The sequence below is a fragment of the Pygocentrus nattereri genome, chromosome 3 (genome assembly GCF_015220715.1).
Source record: "Pygocentrus nattereri isolate fPygNat1 chromosome 3, fPygNat1.pri, whole genome shotgun sequence".
Lineage (NCBI taxonomy): Eukaryota > Metazoa > Chordata > Actinopteri > Characiformes > Serrasalmidae > Pygocentrus > Pygocentrus nattereri.
Window position 1 is genome coordinate 23,604,962 of NC_051213.1, and position 17,538 is coordinate 23,622,499.

Genomic DNA, 17,538 nt, shown 5'->3' on the forward strand with positions numbered 1-17,538 from the left:
AGGTTTCAACGGGGCATGGCAGAGGAACGGAGGGAAAGTATATATATATATATATATATATATATATATATATATATATATAAAGGAAAAGCTGATAGAGGGAGAAAGCGAGTAATATGCATTTTTCTTCCATTTTTGCTTTTTACATTAAGCTGTAATTGAAACTTTTTTAAAATGGCATATTTGTGTGACATCCCTAGTGGTGCCTGGTCACACATGAATGTTGCTGCTGTTAAAGCTGCTGTCATATTTGCTCAACTGTTGAAGATATAATTTAGATTCAATATGGGCTCAGTGGAGCTACTAGTGAAATTAAGCTTTCCATACTCTGATTGTGCTCTCGGTCCCACTGCCATTCTGCAGTTTGTGGAATGTGTGTGAAGGGCGTAATTGACTGGAGGACTGAAGAGTGCAATTGGGAGCGCTGCACAGTGTCAGAGGAAACAAGGCTTTGATTTGTTTGACAGGTCTAAAACACACAAATGCATGCATGCACACAAACACCCACAGATTATTGATTAATAATGGTATCCTTCAGAGCCGATCTAGAATCAGGCAGCTCAATATCAAGATTAGCCTCAAAATGAAAGTGGACTCAAGAGATCTTCAGTCCAAACAGGAACGGTATGAGCTTTTAGCTGCTGATAATAAGTCTATAACAAATTCTGAAAGGCAGGCAGGGTAAACAATCAGAGCCCTATTTTGTCAGTTCTCCTGACAGACTGTTTCATAACACACTAAGATGTTTTATTAGAGTGATGCATAATTTTTTCTACTCATCACAGAAACATCCACTGCATTTAATCATTCGGTAATACCATGCTTTTGTTAAGATTGATTTGTCCTGCGCTGCACATGGCGCAAATATCTCTATTTGCTGCAGGGGTGGGGTGGATCTGTCTGTTTCCAACACAGGATACAAACAAATGTGACATGTATTCTCTTCTTATTCAAATAGGCTACATTTATAATGAAGTACTGAGTAAATATAAAGACTTATGTGTAGTTAAATATATATATATTTCCTCTACTTCAGCAAATCAGAAGCTATTGTTACAGTGGTTATTCAGTAGTCTGCTCATCTTATCTCATTTACCTCAAAAAAGATTATAGAGAATAGGCAAATGGTTTAAAAACCACAATCCAGAATATAATAAAATAGCAGCAGTAAAACAGATCTGAAATAATGCCTGAAGTAATACATTGTCAATTGAATGGGATACTCTGGAGCAGTGGCACATGAGCCTAAGGTCACTATGCCTAGTGCCACATGCAAGCTAAAAGGTATAAAGCCCCCCAGCATTGGGTTTTAGAACGGTGTTCTCTGAAGTGATGGCGCTCCATCTAATACCTTTGGGATAAGTTGGAGTGGTGTTTGTGATCCAGAACTAATCGTCCAACATCAGTACCTGACCTCACTATTGCTTTTGTATGTGAATGCAATTAAATCCCCAATGTTCCAACATCTAGTAAAAAGACTAACCATAAGTGCAGAGGTTACTGCAGCAAAGAGAAGACAAATACCCTATTAATACCTTTGATTATAGAAGACATGTTAGATGAGAGGTATCTGAATTAGTGGTACTCTTTCCTTACAAAAATGTGATGCAAATTATTTGTCTAGCACTTGTTGCCTTAAACTGAGGCTTTTAAAATATTAAATGTAAATGATTTGCAAAAATCTAAGTTTAAATTAGTCATCCAGACATTTATCATGATTTATCCCAGCAATACAAAAGTATTTATTTTTTGCAATTATTCTTATTATTCTTTGACATTGTATAATTAATCATTCAAAATTCAAACTGATCTCAAAATGACCTCTATGGTTAGGGAAAGAAGAGGCCTGGGGCTAGGGCTGTGAAACAATCAGTTGTTCACACGATTTCTAACTTGGTGTTCCAACATGTTTGGAGGGCAGCAGCAAGTAGTGTTCTTGTATTTGTTAGCTGTATATCTAATTTTACATCGTTGGTGTGTAGGCTAGCAGAATTATGTTTTTTGCTGATATTTTTACTTTTAATTATGTAACTGTATATATTTGTGTGAGTATTTGGGTGCATGCAGCAGTGCATTGTGTCATTTTGACAGTACAACCAGTATTAGCCACTAATCAAACATAGCTAGGAAGCAGGATGGCTAATCAGCCACTTCAGGCTTGTACTTTAATAGTTGCATTTAAATAACAACAAAAGATAATTAAACTCTTTAATTGCAATTGTTTATATGACAGTTGTCAGCTAATACTTCATGATCGTCACAGGCTTAGCTGAGACAGTAATTCTTTTATTTATTGCAGACAGCACTACATAGATCTACCCTCACTGCATACCCACAGTATGGACAGTATAAAGGGGCATTTGCCTGATTGGTCAGGACCAAGTACCCATCACTTGCTATCCAATAATCCCTTAAGTATTTTTTCTGTGCTCCCTGCTGAAAATACATAACAGTGACATTTTAGATAATGGATGCAGTAGATAGTGATATTTTGAACGTATATTTACATTCAAATATATAGATTATTTTCATATGAATAAAATACGTTATGTCAACATAATTTTGTGTTTCAGTTCACTTTATTTTTGGCAATAATGATGTAATGTAATATATTTATTCACATTGTAATTCTGCAGATGTTTGGTTAAAGTATTCTTTTTTTCAGTGTAAGGCCAGGTTAAGTTTGATGATAGCATGGGATTATCAAATGATAAAAGGCAGTTTTTTTTGTACTTATTTGGTCAAATATACATATTCATCATATTTGGATCAAGCAAATTCAATACATTATATTTTTCAGTCTGGATTGAAATTTCTAAAGGCAGTTTTATACTGTAACTGAAACAGAGTTACCTATTCAATATGAGAAAGGTACTCTATCATATCCTAAATTCATCTTGAAGCCAGGCAGGTAAAGCTTTACCCTTTTGTCTTCATGGGCTCTCTGTGATCACAGTCCTCCTGAATGTTTTTTATGGAGAGAGCTACATCATCCCTCTTTATAAACTCAGTGAGTCTTGGCTTCTGTGGCACACAGGGAAGTTGTAATCACCTTCCCCTTCTCCTCACGAGCCCCTCAAAATGGCCTTCTCCACCGTATCTGCACAGGGACACTATTAGCTCCTGTGCACAGCCTCACCACTGACAGTTGTGTCACTGGAGTTGTGTGAAATGTTCCTTGCCTGCACCCAAAGACAGCTTATTAGTTTGTTTCATTGTGTGGCCGTGAATATGTGCATCCAGCTCAGATGGTCTATCTTCTCCAAGCGCCTCGTTATCGTTTTTACTGTCAGCACTGCGGACGCTTCTGGGACCCTGAAGTGAGCCCCCCCCCCCATCCCCAAAAAAAAGAAGGAGGAAAAGTGAAATAAGTGTGGCATGACTGGCTTGTTTCTGGCTCGCCTCCTTTCCTTCCCTAGCCAAAAGCTCCCAGCAGTGACCTACATAGCGCATAAACCCGACGTGTTCCTGTGGGTGTAGTTGAAGAAGTGCAGAACATGTAGCGGAACATGGGCGGCTGGGGCCAGGTGTGCTTGATGAGCCATCGCTGGGAAGAAGAGCAGGGAGCATTAACCCCCCTAGATACCCTATGGTGTATACTCAATAAAATATATTTTCTTGCATTTTATTTAATTTCTCACTTGCAGCTAACAGAAACAAGCAGAGCGTTTTTGTCAAAAGTACAGATTCTAACTTTCTTTTATTACTGAATTTATATTTTAACTTTTTTATTTTCACATCAGAAGAAATGGAGAAAAGACAGAAGTGCAAACTGAAATTTGTTCATACAAAATGAAGTGCAGACTGAAGTTTGATGATGCAAAATGTAAATGGAATGCAAATAGATTTGTAAAAATATAAATATGATTATAATCTAATTAAGGGCTATTGTTATGTATACAGTCTTGGTTTGTGGTTGATTTTCCATTTTTTGACATGGCAATTTCAAGAGCAAAGACTTGAACCCACTGAAACAGATCTGTAATTCAAACAATGTAAATCAATTTGTGATACTGTCACGCCTCAGACAGACACAGACTCCATTTCCCAGACGGATTCGGGAAACTACATGACTCTGGACAATAGTCCGCGACACTACCAGCGCTCACAGTCCCCTGATTATTGAGTAAACACACCTGTGTAGGTTGACCTACACATTTGGTATTTAAGCCCGGGCAGTAGGCGGAACCGATGCAAGGTATTGTTTCTCTCGCTCAGGACATACTAAGCATTGTTTACGATTCTCTATGACTACATGTTATGACCCTATCTTCGTTTATACCGATTGTGTCTTTTCACTATAACCTTTTGTACTTTTGCCTGCTGGTTTTGCTATTCCGTGTTTGGACTTTGAGCTCGTGTTTCGAACACGATTTTGTCTACTCCTGGGTTTTTGGACGCTTCATGTTGACTATCGTTTTGGATGTCCTTTGCATGTTTTTGACCAATCTCTTTGCTGCCTACGATATTAAACTTTGTTTGCCTAATCATCCACATTCATCTGAACCCTGTCGCCTCGTTACTGATACTCTGTAACATATATGTAATAAGGAACATACTGAGGCATTAATTATGCAGTTAAATATAATTATAGTAAATCTGATGTATAGTAAAATTACAGTAATAGCTGTAGACCTCAAAGGATTAAAACAGCAATGGAGAGGCCCCCCTTCCGGTTGACAGTGCTGCTGATGTAGACCAGTACAGGACATCTCAGCCACCTGAGATCAAATGGTTCAGCTCCATTCCACACCAGAGCACTCTTCTGTCAAAACAATGAGAGAAACTCAGGGTGGTCTTTCATCATGCCAATACCGTTTTACAATGTATCAACTCCTAACTATGAACAAATATCTCTGTGTATTTGTTTCCTTTAAATTCTGTGTAATCCTCTGCTTAGTAAGGGTAGAATGGTGTCAGGCTTGCTCCTTGTTTGAGTAATCTGGCAAAAGGGTAGTAAGCTAAGTAAGTAGTCTGTTCTTCATCCATGAGTGATAAATTGACTAGAGTTCTCTGACCTCGGTGAATCTGTGTCTTAAATTCACAACAGTTTCCCCCCCAGGCCTTTATTTCAGGCTGTGTTGGCCAAATCCTTACCAACACCCTACAGTCCACCATCTGAGCAGGAGTCCAGAAAGCTTCCCCATGCATCAACATTACCTGGAGTAATAAGGCGGAAATTGGCCCATTTGGATTCCCAGCTGTCCCGGGGCGATCAGTACGCTGCTCTAGGCCTTTGGCTACCCTTACTGTGTTCTGTCCCATTTCAGAATGATGCCAAGGAGTGGGTGCCCACGGTGTAGGCTGGCAGGCTGACAAAGCCTCTGAACCGGGTTAAGGGAAGTGGAGTGGCACAATAGCCCACTTTGAGACCCTCAATGAGCACTGTGTAGACGTTTGGGTTGTGTTTTCACGAGAACATGAGCCAAGAGCACCCAATGTGTTTGCTTTTAACTAACAATCAATAGCTTCATTAAGACAATCAACACTCTATTTGCTTGTGTTTCCTGCTGACCGATACCTCTGCTAGCCAAAGCACTTAGGTACATGGCTTCTTAGTAAATATCTACGAAGAGGCTTTGTTCGGTTGTCTCTGATTTACTGAATATTCTCTAAAGATGGAATAAATGTAGTGCATACTATGGCTTGCATAACACTATTTCACTGTGAAAGGAGTTTGATTTCTGAGAATGCTATTGTATTGATTTACAGTATGAACTGTAATGATTTAATGTCATATATTAGATGTAGTTACATTTCCGTTTCAGAAGCCAACTTCCTCTATGTCGTGCTGGGCTAGCCTTTGAATGTCTTAAGAAATTGTGTCTTAAGTAAAATGCCTGCAGTGCAGTAAGATGGCCTTTAAGAGGAGGCTCCTGGAGAAAAATAAAGACCTTGGGCAGTAACCTTATACTTTCTCCTCTGTCACTGCCTCTTGCTCAGGGCCATTAGTCACAGCCCCCCTTCCATTAAAAGAACAAAGGAATACAATGTATTATGAGAAATATTGTTTGACAAAAATGCATTGATTTTGTTAATAATGGAGCATGACAAATGCATTCATTGATGGTGTGCAATAGTGTCCTTTACTCACCCACTTCGTTGCCTGCGCCTGTCTCAGAAACACAGGGGTGACTGTGCTCTTGAGGACAGTGGTCCTCTCTGTCTCCTCAGCCACTGTTGCGTGGCCTTAGCAGGCCAAAATGGGCTTTTTGCATGGGCTTTTGCACCAGCCAAATGAAAGCAGCATTAACCCAGCAGTAACCATGCATAAGCAGTGGAATTCTAAAAATAAGCAGTTGGATACAATGACCCAGCAGTAACAATAACTGGCAGAATTGGATGTCCTTGGTTGGGGCTTGTATTTTTGCCGCCGCATGGCCCCTAGGCAAGGAGCAGGCAGGCACTTCATTTGCTCAGTGACACGTAGGTGGGAAATGGTGGAAGAGAGAGAGGGTAACCAACAGCCTGTCCTATTAATTAACTTAATTGACATGCGTTTCACACTTGGTAGCAGGAGACCTGTTTTGGACATGGTGGTGCCCCCTACAGGTTGCTAACAAGCTACAAAGTGGTTTTCTAATGAATTGTAGATGCACATGGACTATGCAGACGGTCCCATGGCTCTGTATTCTTAAAGATCTTAGATTAGAAGTGCTGATCTAGGATCTTTCTGTAAGGTCGTTATAAATAAAGCAGGAATCCTAGACCAGCATTCATATAGACTGTATGAATATGAGCCCAGATCTGAAAGCAGTCATAACAGGAGAAACTACATGAAATATAGTACAGAAATGATAAGCATTTTTGTTAGTGATGAGTGGCATCAGTTAACTGAAAAACAGTTAGTGGAGGATTTGCTTTTTTAAGAATTAGATACAGAATTTATGTTAGATGTGAATGTAGTCCACCTTCAAAAGCAATCCACAAGTACAATACATTTCATTGTGCTTTCAATGCAATGAAATGATAAATGCATCATTGAATTTTGGGCACGGTGGGTAGTGCTGTCGCCACACAGCAAGAAGGGCCTGGGTTCGATTCCCCGGCCGGGTAACCGGGGTCCTTTCTGTGTGGAGTTTGCATGTTCTCCCCATATCTGTGTGGGTTTCCTCCCACAGTCCAGAGACAAGCAATTAGGCCAACTGGACATGCTAGTGTGTGTGTGTGTGTGTGTGTGTGTGTGTGTGTGTGTGTGTCTGGTGGTCTGGCGACCTGTCCACCAGATACCAGATGACCGCTGGGATAGGCTCCAGCATACCCCAGGGTCGCGCAGGGGGGAGAAGCGGCTTAGAAAGTGGGTGTGGGTGACTCCATTGCCTTCCCTGCATGTGGATCAGCATTCACAGACAACTTTACCCAGGAGCTTCCAAGACCAGTTACAATGACAGCAGTGTCAGAACAGTGTAATGAAGGTTTTGCTTTTCAGTTTGTCATGTTTTTCACGTGTCACAAATGAAAAATTGTGTCAATTGTGCATTTCATGTTCACTATCATGATTGCTTTAGAGACAGTAGAGACATCTACTGATTTTTTTAAAGGATTTCTGCAAAATTAACTAACAGGTCAGGGCCTGCTTTAGTATGTAATAAACTTAGGATTGCAAGAGGTTAAACCATCTTGAGATAATTATTTGAAGTCATTCTGAGTGATTTCATATGAAACTCTCAATTTTAGAGTAACACTTTTAGTGATGCTGGCAGGAATCAGATATTCAAAGCATTGAATGCTTCTAAAAGCTACTTCACAGAAAATAATTGCCAGTAATGGTTACAATTACACTACCTGAGACAGTTCTACAATAGTTTTGAGATAAGACTTTGGCCTAAAATGCATTAAAAAAAAAAATAATAATGACAGAGTGATGCGTGCAGAGCGTTGTAAGGCAAAATAGTCCTCAAACACAACTTATATTTTCTGATTTGCCACAATTGTAACATTATCACCATTAGCTTATAAGAAGTCAGTAGGGTCACTGACTTTGGATAGTTAAAAAGATGATGTTTGTTTTGTAAATATTGCAATCCATGGCTGCTGTCACCCTCATTGTAAAGAAGTAGGAGTCAATATGTTTCTCTACAGTTCAGCATTTCACATTAAATCACACTAATGAATTTGTTTACATCTCAACAGCTGAATTATGTCCATATTTTGAAAAAAAAAACAATGATGGCATTTACTTTTAAGAAAAGGGGTAGCACCGAATATTCTACATAAAAGACAGATTTGTGAAATGACAAAGGCAAGAAATAACAGTTACATTATAACCCTTTTTCTCTCTGTCTTTCTCTCAGAGCCTATGAGGGCACTGCGTGGTCTAAGAGCAATAGATGTCCAGGCTCGTCAACTGACTCTTCAGTGGGAGCCACTGGCCTTTAACCTGACACGCTGCCACACCTACTCTGTCTCGCTGTGCTACCGCTACGCCACAGCAGGGGGCGGTGGCGGACATAACACCACGGTCAGAGAGTGCCTAGCTGTGGAACACAATACCTCACGCTTCACCCTCCGAGATCTGCCGCCCTATCACACCATCCACGTCCGCCTGGCCCTCGCCAACACTGAGGGCAAGAAAGAGGGCAAAGAGGTCACCTTCCAGATGGAGGAAGACGGTGAGAAATGCTATCATTAGTAGCAGTTAAATTATCAGGGATTTGATTTATCACACACAAATGTACTGTAAATAAAACAGACTCCATAAAACTTTGCTGTGGTTTGGCAAGCTCTTCTTCAGCACTGAGCGGAAGCAGGAAAGGCTTGGCAGTCTCAACTTGTCTTCATTCATCTCCTGATGCCTGTCTAGGGAAAAGTACGAGTAAAAACAATTCTCTCTGATCCAGTCAGCATCAGCATAATAAAGACGCATACCCTGTTCTATGGATGTGGATGAAAAATTAATTATTCTCACAAAGGCTCGCAGAGGAGCTAGAAGGGGGATATTTTGTGCTTATTTCTGCATTATATCTGGCCATAACAGCATTAAGATTCCTGGATGAAGGACAAATCATTTTTTCCATTGGGAAAATAAAAGACAAAACACAAGCTTTTTGGTGTGCTTGCAAAGCACTGTATTTGCGTGTTAGTCTGTGTGTGTGAGAGAGAAAAGCCTCCATTATCAACACTTTTCAAAAGCTTCAATCAGCAACTCTTCCTTGTAGGTTGTCACAGCAGAAAGTGATTCAGTGCATCTAAATGTTTTCTCTCTCCATCATATCCTGCACACATATAAGGTGGAAATAAGGTTGCTAAGGGGGCTCCAGCACCCCGAGATTTTAGGATCATCCCAATGCTAAAACTAATAAAACAAGTGCACTTTTAAATTCAGCATAGTGAAGACCTGTGTGTGTTTTTGATTAATGTTTTATTTATATATTTTCAAAGCCTACAGTAGTCGTGCACTGTTTAAGTTATATGTGCATATTGTCATTTCATGCTGCTACGTTATGGCATATTCTGTTTTATGTAAACCTTCCAAAGAAATTCAGACAAAAATTAAAGGTAATTTTAATATTTTTTTTATGTGATGTCTGTGCCTACGCCCATGGGCACCAATTAAGGAGGACGTTGGGTTGTTTGTCCCCCCCAAAAACTAAAGAATGCCCCACCCACCCAGGCCTAGTACAAAGCTTGAGAAGATATATAATGTAATTGCACAGAGACTGCTATAGTGAAATTGTATGCAACAGTATGGTTTTTAAGCATGGGGTTTTTTTTAGTTGTGTTTTTTTTTTAGTATTTCACCCACTAGTTAGGACTCCTCCAGTCACATGATACCACCAGCGCAAGGAAGGCAAAGGCTAGCACAGGCTTCTTCTTAGACCTGTGAAGCACCACCACATCTTTTCAAACTGCCACTCACGTAATGTCATTGGACAGCTGAACGCGCTTGGAGGAAAGCACCAACTGCCAACTCTATTACGTCAGCTAACAGACACCTGTGCTGACTAGTATCACACTGAATGATGGGAGGGGTGCTAAATTATAAGAGGCAGAAACAAGCACTATGAGTTTATTTATAACATCTTACAGATGTAGCGATTATTTTACTAAATGTGTTGTGTTTTTTGCCCTTGTTTCCGTTTAGACACATTTTGGGTCAGTTTCAGCTTCTGGTGGGTTTTAAGCAAACCTTAGGCTGTACATTAAAGCTTGCACAGTGTTTGAGCTTAATAAAATATAATTCATAAAACACAGTACTGTCTATGTTTAAATATTTAACATAAGTTGGTGCCCATGCACATCAGCTTTCTCTGTTCTTGCATACACTTAGGTCTAATGTCTAAAGGTCTTTTCTGAAGACTAAACTCAGAAAAAAATAATGATGCTTTGCTGCACTAGTTTGTCATCTCTCTAGTCTCTGTTTCTCCTTTTTTTCTAGTCTGTCTAACTCTCTGACTCCAACTCTTTCCCTTCTCAGTGTTAATAGCTCTATGCTAATACTGCAGGGCTAAATGAGGAGCCCTCTTATCAACTTCAGCACTGCATTGCGAGTCACTCACTGCAGCTTTATGTTGCCATTTGTGAAAGCTGTGTAGACATGAGTGCCACATTGCCTGCTCTTTCTAAAGCATAATTGCTTCTCTTCTGTGTAAACTGGCCTTGCCCACTGTTGAGTATTGCTTTTTCTGTCTCTGTCATTTAGCTAAGCTTAAAGGCTCTGTGTCTGTGTCTCAATCACTTCTTTTATGCTGTTAAAAATAGCCATCAGTTTTAATTTGCTGTGCCTCAGTGATGTGTGGAAGTCATTGTTAATCTATCAGCTTTGTAATGAGAGAATTCACCCTACCCAGGATTAGAGGTCCTCATATTGCTCTTCCTTTGATGGCTGTCAGATGCTCTTCATGGTCATTCATTGTTTTGCATTATGCTCTTTATGTTCTTTGTTTTGTGCTCAACCTTAGTCTCTATCTAAAGCTGAACAGCTTTCTTTCCTAAAGCTGTTTGACAATCACATAATGTAATATTAGAACATGTTGTCGTGGTGCTTAGCTATGACCGTAGAGATGAGTGTCAACTTGTAGCAAAACACTGATCTTGGTACACTGACAGTATGCTACAGAATAAAGATAAATATAAAATAACACCCACAAAATTAACAGTTTACATAGATGCAAACTCTGTAAGCATTGGATATCTTGCTGTGTATTTGCTGCTAGTTATTATCAGGATGTGAAAACATTTAGCACATGTTTTTCAAAGTAAAATACTGTATTCATCATTTCATTGTGAAATCAACTCATCTTTGTATATTTTCTGTAATAACACAACAAATTCCTGTGCAGCTGATGTTCATCTTTCATTGGATGTGATAGCAGCTAAAAGTTAAAGTGTTAATATGTGAATAAAAATATTTTAAGACTTTTTATTTTGACATTTCAGGTTTTGGTGTTTTAAAAATTTTTTAATGTTTTAAATATTTATAGGTGGGGTAAAATTATGTATTTTTTTGGAAATGCAAATTTACATTAAAGTCCTGGAGACATTGTAATTACATCTTATTTCCGTGAGTGTAAAGTAGAATACAACTACATCATAGTAATCTTGTAGTCCAGATGACTGTGAAGTCACAGTATAAGGTTGATGTAGTACTATTATTTGCTGTTAATGTGGTTCAGTAAATAACTGAACAACTACTAACCAATAACTTACTGTAAATTTACAGTGAAATGTTTTACAGTCTTAATATGATCAAGCCCCAGTCCCTTGACACACAAATCTTAAACTAATCTCTCACAGTTCCTGGAGGAATCGCCCCAGAGTCCCTGACTTTCACCCCTCTAGATGACATGATCTTCCTCAAATGGGAGGAACCAGTGGAACCCAATGGTCTCATCACTCAGTATGAGGTATGTTGCTATTGTCTAGTCGTTCATTTTAAAAAAGTGGTTCACTGATAAATTCACAGAAATTTCTCCTTACCCAAAATGTGTTCAGCCAGCTAAGCTTTTGACCAATCAAATACATTTGGAGAAGGGAGAAAATTACGCAAACTTGATTCTTTTGTAAAGTGTTCCTTTAACTGTATAAATAAACACGGCTTACTCTGTTTGTTATGCACTATTTCAAAGGGCGTAGCACAAAAAAAATTATTTAAAAAAAATCAGTGCAAAGGAGCCATGAATTTGTCATCACTAACTTGGGGTGTTTAGCTGCAGGGTGCTGCTCTCAGGATAGAGTTTCCAACCAGAGTTCAAGTGTGTTTACTCAGATAATTATCACTTAGGCCACCATTGTAGCAATTATTCTGACAACCACCCTCATTCCTCCTTTGTCTGTCTGTGTATGTCTGTCTTTTGGTAGGGGTTGTGTGGGTGGTCTGGTCTCAAACCCTCACCACAGATTCCAAGCCACAAAGCCATAACATTCCGTTTGCCTTTACTCATGATAGTCAATGAATACCTGTGTTCACAGGCTGGAGAGTCTCTTGTGTTCCAGTGTATTTGCAGAAAATTTGTTAAAGGGCCCAATTTGTGAAAAAAACCTAATGTTCTTTGCTTTTTGAAATAAGAAAATTTGAAGTAGTGTTTAAACAGATCTCTCACTTTCTGGTCTATGCAGCCCATATGTGGAAATGTAGGTGTTTAAACAATTTAAAGCATTTTAGACTTTTTGAATGAGACGCAGTAAAGGCTGGCCTATCAGAACAGGGGTCATTTACAAATATCAATCGTGTAACAGCCTGTTTAATTCTAAGGGAAGGGAAATTGGGAAAAATGGTCTTGTATGAATAAAAAATTTATTTTTTTGTACATAAACCCAAAAGTAAAATACAAGAAATACAATACAAGAAAAATATAGGATAGAGGAGTGAGTAAAAAGCAAGGACTGAAAGATTACTTGCAGTGGGAAAAAAAACTCATAGACATAAATGTGTGGCTATTAGAATGATGCAGCATGAACTTGCTGCGTTTGCTTGACAGGTTGGTGAGTTATTTTAATGAAAGGCGTCTGCCACAAATGCTCCCATGTGAATTTGTATACTCTTGGCTTATTAAGTGGCCTATCTCAGGTAGCTGTAAGTGCTGAATTGTTATAGTCTGCTTACTGCTGGGTGCAGGCCCATTGAGGTTTATCAGCATGTTCAAATCAGTGACTGGGACCTGGCCATGCATTCTGCCTGTGGCTTCAGAGCTGGAAGAACAGCCCTTCTCTAATTGGTCCCTCCTGTACCAACTAAGTTGACTGTAAGTGACAGAATAATGTTTAACTCAAAAGTCTTCATTACAGAGATATATAAATATGAACTAACACAAATGTGTATGTTTAGGATTCCATATTACTAACTAATAGCCTTCAAGTGTTTGGAAAAGTGAGTTTGCTACTGGTTGTTAGGGCAGATGTGATGGAAAACAAGGGTCAGGAATAGAAACAGAGATGAGGCTTGAACTGTTTTGCAGACTTTCGGTATATTTCCTAATTTATCAGCCACAGTGGTGAGTTTGCTGGAGATCCAGCAGGTCTTTCACAGTCAGCATCTGCCTCTCTGCTCCTCTGTTCTTTTGTTTCTTCCTTCACTCTGCTCACAGCTGCTTGACCATCACCCTTTCCCACAGCCATGCTCCTCTTAGTCTGTCGCCAAAATAGCTCTGCCTCTGTCAGACATTAAACTGTCTCACGTCTAGAGCGAAGGTTCCTTTTATTTATGGCCCACACGAAGTCGGTGGAGTTGTCTGATCACCTCTTCTTGTTGAATGTCACCTCTTCCATCGGGCATCCGTCCGCCGCCCGTGAAGTTTTCACCTATCATGTCACTCGGATTTACCTCTCCTCACTAGCTGCGCCCCCTCTGTCCTCAAGCCTACTAGGCCCTGCATCTTTCAATGTCGTCTCAAGGATGTTATTAAATGGGATTTGTAGCTTGACATATAAAGTGGCAGCTGGGGTGTTTTTTTTGTGTGGCAGAATCATCCAGATCTCTTCAGGCAAAGAGAAGGAGAGAAAGAGAGAGAGAGTAAGAGAGAAAGAGAGAGGGCAGAGCTTTATATGGCACCAGGTGAAATCCTCTCTTATTGCTCTCAGATTACGGCATTGACCGTTTTTCTCTGAGCCCCGTCGAGCAGGACAGTGGATCCTGGGGGGGCTGGCAGGTCCTCCTGGTTCCCTCCCACTGCTATCCTCCATACCTTCTATATGGAGAGCACAAAAGGGGCTGTGTGCAGAGGCATTGAGCGCTTCCAAATCCTCTCCACATACTTATCAGGAGCACATGGGTATTATAAGTCTCTCTGTGCTAATCTCCACCAGCCCTTGGTCTCCATCAAAAAGGTGATGAATAAAGTGAATCAGAATCCATCAGCCCTGGCTTTCATCTGTAACACTCAATCTCCTAGTGCATCGCTATGTTGTTCTTTACAGATTTACTGCATATGCACATAGCATGGATGCTTGTCTTAGCACAAAGAGTTGTGAAAGGTGTAAATAATGCTAAATGTATTGTTTGGTACACATTTTTCCCTTTACTCCAAACATGTCAGCCAAGATGTGTGTGGCTTCTAGGGTTGCCACCCATCCCTTATAATACAGGATTGTCCTATATTGGAGAATAAAATGCTTTACTGCATTACTGAATCAATAATGGACACAGTATATTTAAAATATACGTCTTCAAAGCATTGACAACAGCATAATAATGAAGAAACACAATTTTCACAAGGAATTTGGGAGCAGTTCAAAATCAGTGGTAAAGGGCAGATAATGACAGGCAAGCCCTGTACATGACGCAGTCAGGAGTGTCCCTTGTAAAGCATGCTGCCACTGGACTCTGGAGCAGGGAAAATATATTCTGTGGAGTGATGAGTCCTGTTTCCCTATTTGGCAGTCTGATGGACAAATCTTGGTTTTGTGAATGCCAGGAAAACCTTACCTGCCTGACTGTGTTGTGCCAACTGTAAAGTTTGGTGGAGGAGGGATAATGCTATGGGTTGTTTTTCAAGGGTTGGCCTAGACCCCTTATGTCTGAGTGTCGCAAGACTGAACCTTTATGGAAAGCAACTGGGCTAGAAGTGCACTGTTTATACTTTGAAGATTTTCAACTTTCTACATTTAATGCATCAGTAAAGGAAGTCCAGTCTGTTTATTTTGCTAATTTTAGATCTTATTGGGGCAGTCGTGGGCTGGAGGTTAGGGAACTGGCCCTGTGACCGGAAGGTCGCCGGTTCGATCCCCAGGGCCGACAGTCCATGACTGAGGTGTCCTTGAGCAAGACACCTAACCTAACCCCCACCTGCTCCCCGGGCGCTGTGGATAGGGCTGCCCACCGCTCTGGGCAAGTGTGCTCACTGCCCCCTAGTGTGTGTGTTCACTGGTGTGTATGTGGTGTTTCACTTCACAGATGGGTTAAATGCGGAGGTGGAATTTCCCCGCTTGTGGGATCAAAGAAGTATCACTTACTTACTTAATTTAATTTCTTCTTCAAAGAGAAATCCAAAGATTTTATTTGATACTATAAATAACATTGTTTCAGCACCTCCATCCATATTACCTTGTTACTCTGTTGATGACTGTAATAATTTTCTTACTTACTTTGTTGATAAGGTAATGGCTATTAGGTCCAGTATTCAGCCTGTGTCTTGTTCAGCCAGTACTAGTCCCCCTGTATCTCTTACTGTTCTGGACTCTTTCCAACCTGTTAGTTTAGAGGATCTGTTGGTTTTGACTAGGAAATTGAAGCCATCTTCTAGCTCTCTGGATGTAATACCATCTTCGTTATTTTTAAAGTGTTACCAATTATTGGTCCTGCGGTATTAGCTATTATAAATTCTTCATTGACTACAGGATGTGTTCCTTCTTACTTCAAACATGCTACAATTCAGCCAGTAGTGAAAAAACCTAATTTAGACCCTGCTATGCTTACAAACTTTCGGCCTATATCTAAACTCTCATTCTTCTCAAAAATCTTAGAAAAAATTGTGGTAAATCAACTCACTGCTGCATTGGAGAGACATAATATTTATGATGATTCTGAAGTTTCAGTCTGGGTTTTGGAAACAGCACTTTACAGAGACTACTCTCTTGAGGGTTTCAAATGATATTTTAATGTCTTCTGATGTAGGTGATTGTTTTGTGTTAGTACTACTCGATCTTAGCTCTGTGTTTGATAAAGCAGACCACTATAATTTGATTAAGAGGTTACATGATTGGGTTGGCATATTGGGCACTGCATTAGATTGGTTTACATCTCATCTTACTGAGAGAGGTTTTACTGTAACTGTTGGAGAATTGGTCTCCGATTCCTCTCCACTATGTTGCTGTGTTCTGCAGGGTTCAGTTCTGGGACCCCTGTTATTCTCCTTATACTTGTTGCCTTTGGGCAATTCAATTATTAAAAGTTTTAATATTGCTTATCATTTATTTGCTGATGGTATTCAGCTTTACATTTCATTTAAACCCCCTGAGGCTTATAGATTATGCAGGCTTCTAGACTGTTTAAATGCTATCAGGGATTGGACAACAGATAATTTCTTATCAGAGGTTTTGATTGTTGCTCTGGAAAAGGTTGTCCCCATGATAAAACAAAGTCTTGAGACTCTTCCCTCTGCCTCCCACTTGAGTTTGCGTAATTTAGGTTTTATATTTGATCAATCCTTGTTGTTCGACACCCGTGTTAGGCAGTTTACCAGGTCTTGCTTTTTTCATTTAAGAAATATTAGTAAACTGAAATCGGTAGTTTCAAATGCGGAGTTGGAAATTCTTATACATGCCTTTATTTAATCTCTTTAGACTATTGTAATGCTCTTTTTTTCTTCGCTTACTATGCTTGCTCTTGGTCGTTTGCAAGCTATTCAGAATGCTGCTGCAAGACTACTTACAAGGTAAAACAGAAGGTCCCACATAACCCCCTTACTAAAATCTCTTTATTGGCTTCCTGTTGCATATAGGATCCAGTTTAAAATTCTTACTCTCACTTACAGAGCACTGCATGGGCAAGCTCCTGCATATGTGGCTGATTTACTTCACCTACATTTATCAGCTCACTCTCTCGGGTCTAATAATCTAAGATTATTGTCTGTACCACGTACTTACTTAAAGACTCGTGGTGATCGAGAATTTGAGGTTATAGCACCTAGATTATGGAATACTCTGCCCGCTTTTTTAAGGTCTTTCGATTCTTTTAAAAAACAGCTGAAGACTTATCTTTTTAAACAGGCATTTGGGTAATTGGTCTGTATTAGGTTTCTATCCTATGTTTATTTGTTTTATGCTTGTCTTTTGTTTAACGTAATGATTTTGTTTTTGTAAAGCACTTTGTGACCTACGTCTGTGGAAAGTGCTGTATAAATAAATTTTACTTACTTATATCCAGTGAAAGAAAATCTTAACGCATCAGCACACCAAGATATGTTGTGTAATTGTGTACTTCCAAGCTTTGTGGGAACAGTTTGGGGAAGAGCCTTTTCTGTTCCAGCATGACTGTGCTCCAGTGCAAAAAGCAAGGTCGACAAAGGCATGGCTGGGAGAGGTTTGTGTGGAAGAACTTGACTTGCCCACACAGAGCCCTGACCTCAACCCCATTAAACACCTTTGGGATGAACTAGAATA

The 17,538-nt window shown here is 39.8% G+C and overlaps 1 protein-coding gene across 12 annotated transcripts in view; it reads left to right on the top strand.

The window, feature by feature from the left end:
• ptprub (protein tyrosine phosphatase receptor type Ub) overlaps positions 1–17,538 on the top strand; it is a 252,566-nt gene that overhangs the window by 158,390 nt on the left and 76,638 nt on the right. For all 12 annotated transcript variants that reach the window (XM_037537140.1, XM_037537134.1, XM_037537133.1 and 9 more), the window contains exons 8-9: positions 8,295–8,612; positions 11,737–11,846. In XM_037537140.1, the coding sequence (XP_037393037.1) occupies positions 8,295–8,612; positions 11,737–11,846 (428 nt within the window). The remainder of the gene's footprint in view (positions 1–8,294; positions 8,613–11,736; positions 11,847–17,538) is intronic.